Raw genomic sequence first — 9,634 nt, 5'->3', positions numbered from 1 at the left:
ATAATAGAAGAAATTTTATTAGAGAACAGCTATTACTCTATAGACTAGTACTTATTAATTATTCGAAAAGAAAAAATTAAATGTTATTCTAGAACGTAGATCAATGAAAAGGACTATAACAATACGTACGTACGAATATACAGTATATTTACATAGTAAGAAAACTAATTTGAGAAATTAATTTAGTACGGTGACCATTACTATTTATAACTGTCTTGTCGTGGTACACAGGAAAGAACAAAACTGTTAAAATTAAATTTTAACATAAATAATATTCAGCATTTGAGCATTGAAGAACATAAAATCCATAGCATTATGTACAATGCTTTCTATGAAAAACATTAAATTCGTATCGCTACTGTTATTTTGCTTAATACAAATCATTTTCGTAGAATCGATTTTGCACCGTAACTAATTAATAAACTGTTAAGCTTCTGCAGATTTAATATTTAGTCCACGAGCCTTTAATAATTAAATATAAAATGCTAAGATAAATTCGTCGATCGATCTATGTATTCAATACAAGTATTTAATATTTTACACGTATTTTTTTATTACAAAAAGTTACAGACTACTCGTAACGTTAGTTTACAAATAAGTGCCCGGAACGATTAAATAAATGAAAATTAACGGTCGAGTAACGCCAGTTGTATGTTGCGAGTCTATAGCGCGGTTCTTAAATATTTGCGGAATATCTGTCATTTGCTAGAAGATTCTTGCGTCGTTGAATATTCCCCAATTCCTCGGCTTAATCTCGTTTCCCCCTTTGATCTCCGTTCAATCAAGTGAAAAAATCAACGCCCAAGTCGGACACGCTGATCAATAAGAGAATATGCAAATATTAGTAAACTTGGACGGCCAGTATTTCACTATTCGTCGCATTTTTCCAAGCACCCTCGACTCGTTCTCTCAAACCGAAGCTTTTCCATCATTGTGGAAAGCGTACGTACAGCGTAACACAGCAATACGAAATCTCGCCAATTCTATCTACGTAGACAACTACCACGCGTACGACACTTTTCCTCTGCACACATAACTCTTCCCACTTCCCACGGACACTAACAAAACTGAACCGGGTGTATAGGGAACGAACAAGATAAATTAATTGAAACTGCCCACGTTGACTTACATCAATATTACTGTTTCCAGATGAAAATCTCCCTGGTTGTTGGTTGAATGCTTTCAATGTGAACCTAACATCGATCGAACGAAAACTAAGGATGAATTTACAATATCAGGACGTATTGGAAACTATAGATTCAATCGTAACGTTTGCAGTACAGGCTTGGAAAATTAAATTCAAATCTGAGACAGCTTTGAGATGCCATAGCGTAACACTGAATATTAATAATACTGAAATAAATCAAAATGTTAATTTCAATCGTCTCACCCTGTATATTTAGTTTGATTAAAACTAATTACAGTAAACACTGACAGTTATAACATTTAGTTTGTGGATATCGATACAAGTGCGTCCATACTTGTAGTTTTGTTACTTTCATTCGTTGTAATTTGCTTTACAATATACGACAATAATATTTTCAACATTAGTTTGTATACTTATATTCAACTTAGCTTCAGTGGCAAGCTGAACCATTCGGAAATTCTCTTTCTAAAATCTTTCATTTCTATCTTTTACCTCCCAATTATCGTTTCCCTTGTTTTCTTTTAATGATCAAAATCTTCAGAACCTGTTAACGCATCAAAAGACCCACTATCCTACATTTGGTATTATCACTTATGTTTCCGACGGACTTTTTAAAAACACAGTTACTGAAATTATAATAAAATAGGTATTTGAATAATGTGCAACAATAATTTTTTCAAACTTATTAAAAATTGATGGTATTTAATCAGTTTAATAAGAATGACAAGTAAACTTGTATTTATTTATACCTTCTGATACCTTTTCTATTCTTTATTTATTCCTGTAAAGATCTTTGTTCTTAATTATATTATAATATTTGCGTTGGTATAAATTACATCGTATTTATATTTGCTGTTAGGCGAGATGCATTAAATCGTCTTTATTTCGTTTAAACTATGCGTACAGGGGAATTTACGATTGAGAAATGTACATGATCTACAGATTAACGAGCATTATGTAATAGGTCTGAACATCTGCTGATTCTTTGTCAGTTACATCTATTCAAAGCTTTATCAATTTTATGCTGTTAATGGTGAAGTACGTTTATTGTTCCACTCGTCTGCATTCATCGTTCTCATCCACATGTTTCAAACGTTTGTTGAAAATATGATTGATCATGAGACTTGATTATTGAAATTGCTAACAGAAACTGATCGGATCAATTATCGTGCAACGGTTTAATGACAATTGGAACCGATTTTGGTCAAGTTTTCTATTACCTGCCCCCCCCCCCCATCGATTTTAATGATTCCGAATAACATTTTTCTTCTGGCTAAATTTTTGGTTGGCTTTAATTACCAAGGTATTAGCAAAATTCCTTTCACACCAATAAATTGAATTCTGCCGCGTGCTTGCTACAGGGCGATTCGCTAGCTAGCGTACTCAAAGGCTGTGACCTTCGAGTACGCTAGCCAGAGAATCGCCCTGTATCTAATATACATTGTCGCGACAGTCAGCACCTTCTACGTTTGTATAACGGGTGAATTTAACGATCAAGTATAATTTTCTCGAGCTGCAAGCGACCCACCGCTAGGCGACGAGGAACAAAACCAGCCCAAAGCAGAACCATTTCGCAAAGACTAAAACTATTATACTAATTAGACTGTTAAAATCCTGTAATCAGTGTTATAAAAGGTTTTACGAAACGGTTTAGGTTGAGGATAGTTTTTCTCTCGTCGTCGAGGGGAGGGGCGCCAGTCGCCTCGCGACAGCAGAATTCCAGTCATATTGAAGTAAACATACGTGTCTGGAGAAGGATGTAGGTCCCAGGTAGGGTGGAGAGAAATAATCCGGGAAAAGAGGCCGGCATATTTCCAGGACGAGCGGTTCCATCGAAGATAGAGCACAAACGCGAATCAAAGTTCCTGCCTTATGGAGGGAAACGTGTCTCGTGAACGTATCGCTACTTTTATGTACAGTTGTTCGATCGGGGATCCGCCACGTTCGCTGGGACGACGGAAATCACGTAGGTTTCACGGCGGTGTTCGCGCACTGTCTTCTCAATTTGTTCACTTCCTATGCACGACTTCCACCTACGTTCACATATTCACTAAGCTTGATTATTAAATTACTTTCTCCCCCAGCATATCGGGACCCTCTGTTAAAGTTTTTCATTTTATATATACATATATATAATATGTATATGATATACACATATATGTATGTATGTATAGATGTCGTGGTTGTTGTTGGTTGCTGTTCGTGCGGCTGTTCGCTGATTATACGGCCGTCCATGCGTGGCCTGGTTCCTCCTCTCAGTGGCATCACCTCGCAATGTATCTGCTGAATAGGATGCCCAGAACAACGAAGATGTACACCGAGGCTGAGATACGGTACGTCCACGACGTGGCCGTTGAGATGTCCCCGCATTGCGCTAAAAGAAGAAGCATCTGTTATTAAAGTTACTAACAAAACAAAGAAACTAGAAAGGATCCGTATCTATCCATCATAATTTTTCATCATCCGAGTCTACAATTACTTTAGAGTATCAAATTTTATTAAATCATAATTAAGATATCCCCTTTCCATTTAAACTGTAATCAAATTAAAGGAGGAAACCACTGCGACGGATTGAAAAAATTGAAATTATTTTTTTTTTTCATCCCTTTTCAATGCTGGGGGTTTTAAGAATTACCCTCTGTAGTAGTTTCAGCACTTCCTATTGATCATACGATTGATGTGGGATAAAACTGGACTATTGTTTATTTAATTGAAAATGAATTTAAATTTGTATACAGAGTGTTTGCACAATTACTATGCCATTTCTTCGTAAATAATTGTTTTCTCTGGAATTAACTACGGTATCGACTTGAAAGAAAATTTGTTTTCAAGCGCGTTTTCTCTTCTATCCGATGAAAATTACTAATTTAGTAATACTATTAAAGTACTAATGCACGTTTAGAGTAAAAGTATTGAATATTTTTGTACAGGTTCTTAGGATTAAATGCTTTAGGATATCTAACGAATAAACTTCAAAACACAACTTTCTATACATATAATGCAAAAATTAGAAGTACGTTGCCTAGTAAAAGAGAAAAAGAAAGTCATTTGACCGGTCATGGTAGGAATGGGTATACTTGAAGTGCCGGTAGATAACCGTCGAACCAATCGAAATATCTGTATGGAATACGTCCTCCATTCCTCCACGCCTAACTTTCAATTTCCACGATACCAAATTACTTGAACTTCTAATCACTCAAACGTCTGATATATCTTCTCTTCGGATGCCTAATTCGACAAAATCTCTATTTTCCCTAACGGTCGCCAATCCGATCATTCGTCTGGATTATAGTATCGTCGTAGCGGCAAGTAAATTAATCAATTAATTAGTGTTTAAACGAACAAGGCGAACAGGACAACGATGTTGCTAGTTTCGTGTACTGTGTAATTAGGAATCCCGATTATCTGGTCGATGTCGTCAGCAATGCTCACCGTACGATGTGAGGTTGACTTGCCACGATACTAGATGGCGATGAGAGGCTCTCGGACAGGAAGCAAGATGACCCGTCACCGAGAGTTCACGACTTCCTGTCGCCGCGGCGGATGCACTATAAACGAGACAATAACGACCGACGTCGGTGCTCGCGACCAAGTAAGCTGTGTCGTTTTCGATCCAGGTTCCGTGGCAGAAGTACTCTGAAAAGTAACGATTTTGTGCGTTAATTATACTCTTAATAATTCTTTTTTCGCACTAATAGAAACAGTAAACTGTGTAATAATTTATTATAATAATAATAATAATTTATAGCCCCTTGGTAATTCCAACGAACACTACGTATGCTTTATTTTAATTGCACAAACTCAAATTGGAACAGCGATACTGCCTCACACAAATATTTCCTCTTCTAATGCTATATTAGGACCCATGGTTGCTACTAGGGATGTTCTTGAATCGATTCTAAATTCGAAATTGAACTCCGAAGAAGCGATCTATTGAAAATCGATTTATGAAATCGTTCAAGATACCACTTCAGTATACTATCTATTACTATAGATATTAATGGGTTATCGTGTTTCACACAAACTTCGAAATCTTTAAATCAAATTTACATATTTACAATTTATATTTAAGACATGATGAGTAAAACAATTAATAATTAACAAAGTTTGCATTTGCCACCAGCACCAGTGCGAATAAAATTATTAAAGTAAACTAATAAGGGGGTATTCCACGCCAAATCGATCACTTTTTTCACCTAAAATTGAATATTAGGTAGATCATACGATATCAAGGGTAGTTTAAGTCATCATTCTGCTGGTTTTGAATTCGTTTAAAAAATACAGGCTCCTGAAGTTTACGACTTTTGTAAAAATCAATCTGGAGATTGTAGAGTAAAAACGCTTTTAATGACATAATATTTGTAATTTACGTGTAAATGTAATGCGCTTTCCCTCGAGAAACTTTGATCATAAAAATGGTACAAAAAAATTCCAGTGAAAAAATGAAGACGAGCATTTAGAAAAAAGTGTTTTTATCACGAATTTCCAATCCTTTACGAGTTTGTATAGTAATGTGTTATAATGTTTGAGATGTTTCAGAAATTCAACGAATGTTTATTGGAATGGAGAAACACAAAATATTACGTCACAAGATAACGTAACCCCATTATCGAGAATCGAAACACGGGAGTACAATTTCCGAGTAGTTTATCGGTTTCAAGAAAAATTCCGGAAGCAATGGGGGACGTTTATCGTCCTAACGAAAGCGTTGAATGGGTAATCATCCATGCACCGATTTTAAGTGTTCGATTTCATTCACCTTAAGAATCGTTTTACGACCGACTTACAGGGTAGTTGAGTGAAAAGGGGAACGAAGAAAAAAGAAGCCGTAAAAAGGGGAGCAATTGAAGCGTGCTCGATAAAGAATGAACTGGTTAACGTTTATGAAAGAGAATTAAATTATTCTCGACTATGCAAGCGAAAAAAGTACAATTACAAGGAATACTTGTCACAGGAATTACAATGTATTTTCATATATTATTATATTTGTACGATATTAGAGTCCGTGATAACGATAATTCTTTCCACTATTATTTCATAATTATTCGGGTACTTCGACGTTACACTCGTAATAATTGAAATAATAACTTTCATGGTTTTAATTTTGGAAAAATAGATTCATATAAAAAGCAAATAAGTAAAATCGTTATTCAGATCGGTACGATTCGCTTGAAACGATCCTTAAAAAATGATTTTCTACGGATACTGTCCAGAGGCAGCTGTTTGAGGAGAAAAGGGTCTACTGCATTTCGAGTTCGAGTAAGGCGTGAACGGGAACGAAATAAACGAAAGTCGTAAATCGCTTCGACACGTCGATATCTGGCGTGTTGTCTGGACTCGATACCTTATCGAGGTTGCAAGATAGAAAGATGAGAATTTACAGCATTCGCGTGACAGTTCGCTGTGTGAAAACGGAAATAAACAACAAAAATTCAGTAGCACAAGGAAGACATACTTCGAAAGAAATGTATTTCGAATGAACAAAAGTCGAAGATAATAGTCGACTTTCATAAACCAAATTGAACACTTCCTATCGTTTCGGGATGAATTATTATTTAAACATATAATTACATTACTAAATACTCAACAAACATCTGTAGTCACGCGGCAACAAATTTCTTTTAAACAAAGTGTAAGTAACACAATCCACGTATACTTTTGTGTGATCGAATCATGAAAATGCTTTTACTCAGAAGAATATAGTCAGAGAAGCTTCCAAAGCGAGAAAAAAAGATTGTCATGAAAAATAATTTTTATCATCAAAAATTTTATTACAAAATTTTAAACGGTTTCAACAAATTTTTTTTATAAATACTGACAGTATAGAAACTTTTTTAGCACTGACAAATATACAGTCACGATTTACATTGTTCAACGACTAGTACGTTATTTATATAGATGTGGATTATGTTTTTTTTTTCCAATTTAACATTTGATGCTTTTTTATCATCTCTACGTTGCATCAACGTTTGAAAGTGATCGGTTCTATATTTGTTCGTTTGGTTCGATATTTAATCGTCTCGGAAAACGTACAAATTGTCTACAAAAGATAAACTTGCAGGAGGAGTGGAGGTTCCAGGATGTCAGACCGATACAAGTAGAAAAGGACGTCGCGATCAGACGTAATCCACAAAAACACGAGCGGATCGTTGGGCCGGGTTAGAGCGTTTCGTATCCGGAATTATTTTAGCAGAGGGCAGCGTTGACATAACCGAGGATTTAGACGCTGGAGCCTCGTGTCTTATGGCTGCCGACAAGGGGATTGCGTTCCACGCTGCCGTTTCTCCCTTCTGTCGGCGAGGAGAACGCGAATTGGTCATTAAGACTTCGTACAAACAGCGATCTTAGCTCTGCTCGTACACCGAGAACATCTTGGAATGTCTCAAGCCGGCTTCCCAAGCACGATCGTTAATCATATCCGATTCGCCGTTGATATTTGTCTAGGAATTAGAATTACGCCGAGTGTAACTACGCAAAATCTACTTTTTAAGATGGTGTTATCATTTTATAAGAATCTCGCAATCCTCTAACCCTTTGATAAACGAGATACCTTCTCCATACGTTAAATACAGAATGACAATTCTAACTTTTTCATTTATATAACCCATCAATGGACCACGGATCTTTATTTAAATCTATATTATCATTAACAGAATTAATGAAACGGGAGCATTGTAGAAGGTTGTCTCAACCCCTAAATATAATAATTCCTATCTTACATTAAGTATTTCTTACATTTTTGCATATTAAGTGCATTCTGCAGTTCTTTGAGAGTCAAAATTTCCCATTCATCAAATACAGCTTTCAACGATTCGTACCAACGATTCACCGTGAAACCTGTTATGAAGATTAACACCTTTCCCTTCGAATCCTCCAATACCTAATCCATCAGTGGCAGGATCTCGCCAAAAAGTAGCGTTCAAAGGAAAGGCAAGGCGGAGAACTCGCAGTATCTATTTACAACTATGTTCGCGAGTGCAAGCCAGTGCAGAGGCATGCACCATAAACACGTACAACCGAATAAAGCTTGAAACTTTGCACATAAGCAAGCACAGTGAACCACGGCAACCGTCACGCCGCTGATTCCACGCAAACTAACTATCGCCACTTGCGATAACTTTCCTGGCAGCGGAGAGGACGAAGGTAAATGAGGAGCGAGAGACGTCGTTTCTCGATGGGAGGATAACTCAACCTGGTGCGGGTAATCCGATAAGATGTTCCTGCCGGAGGTAGTCTACTCTCTGAGGATTCGCTCGGCACCTTGTCTGATTCGGTACCTTGTGCGTAGAGTCGATTCGATGAGGTAGTTGGTAGACGCAGGTGAGACAGATGACAACTAAGGAGTGGAAAGATCACGCGACGTTGAACGTCTGCGAAAACTACAGCTGTAACTCGAACTTGCGTACTCGTTGGTTCAAGCTGTACGGTCGAGAATTGGGCATCAATCGATTAATTTCATTGGAAATATAAAATCATTAAATGTGGCTTTTAGACTTCATCACAGTTTCTATCGACTATCATTCTTGGAGTAGTACTGTTTTGATGAATTTCTTGGTGCTCTTTACGATTATAAAAAGATGCTTAACAGTATTAGAACAAGTATGGATTCAGTATCCAGTGATAAGTATAATCCTAAATTAGGTGTCTGTATGTCTTATTATGCCGATTATTCGGGATGTCGGATCAACATTTATTCTTCTATTTCCTAGTCTTGAGATACACTCCTTCAAAGTGGAACAAAATGTTAAAAAGATCGTGCATCAAATTGTAAGGAGATCCTTGTAGGAAGAGCCATTGACTATTCGATGGTCAACAATGGTTGGATTATGGTCATCCATGGTCAACAATGAGGTTGACATCAAGATCAGCGATCCAGTGAAGATCAAGGAAATGTGAAGAGATAGAACCAACCAAATATATTTACTACTATAGGAGTCATGGTCGTTTGAAAATTGGACCACATTTATGGGGGTTTTTGCATTTTACATGGTTAAGGAACAACTTTCCCAGCATTGTTAGAATTTCTACATATTCTTCACTAAAATACGCGTCGTTTGCATTTTGAAACATTAAAATCGTCCAATCCGTTCAGAAGTTATGACGTTTTAAAGATTCGCATGAAAATTCGGGCAGACATTTCTGGCCAGAAATTATATTTTCGGTAAGGAATTTTTTTCTCAAAAGTGAGTAGGATTTCGGGGGTATGTCTATTGACCAAAAATGCTTGCAATTGACGCCTGTAACTAAAAATAATTTTTTCAAGACGATTCGAAAGTCTTTTTTTTTACTCAAAACTTTCAGCACTTACTCGAATTTTTTTCTCGATAGTAGGTAGGATTTCGGGGGTATGTCTATTCAGCAAAAATGATTGTAATTGAGCCCCGCAACCGAAAATAATTTTTTCAGAATTAATTAAAAATTTTTTTTCGTCGAAAAATTTAGGCACCTACCCCCTGTCGATTTTCCTTAAAAATTCCTTTTTCATTT

The 9,634-nt window shown here is 36.5% G+C and overlaps 1 protein-coding gene across 6 annotated transcripts in view; it reads right to left on the bottom strand.

Annotated features, from left to right (window-relative positions):
- Positions 1–1,880: 1,880 nt before the first annotated feature.
- LOC143348051 (uncharacterized) overlaps positions 1,881–9,634 on the bottom strand; it is a 364,443-nt gene continuing 356,689 nt past the window's right edge. For all 6 annotated transcript variants that reach the window (XM_076777842.1, XM_076777839.1, XM_076777840.1 and 3 more), the window contains 2 exons: positions 4,580–4,783; positions 1,881–3,521 (listed from right to left, as the gene is read on the bottom strand). In XM_076777842.1, coding sequence (XP_076633957.1) covers positions 3,412–3,521; positions 4,580–4,783 — 314 coding nt within the window. In that variant the 3' untranslated portion in view covers positions 1,881–3,411. The remainder of the gene's footprint in view (positions 3,522–4,579; positions 4,784–9,634) is intronic.

This window comes from Colletes latitarsis, chromosome 11 (genome assembly GCF_051014445.1).
Source record: "Colletes latitarsis isolate SP2378_abdomen chromosome 11, iyColLati1, whole genome shotgun sequence".
Classification (NCBI taxonomy): Eukaryota; Metazoa; Arthropoda; class Insecta; order Hymenoptera; family Colletidae; genus Colletes; species Colletes latitarsis.
The sequence above is the reverse complement of the archived record's forward strand: the minus strand, read 5'-3'. Positions and strand labels throughout refer to the sequence as shown.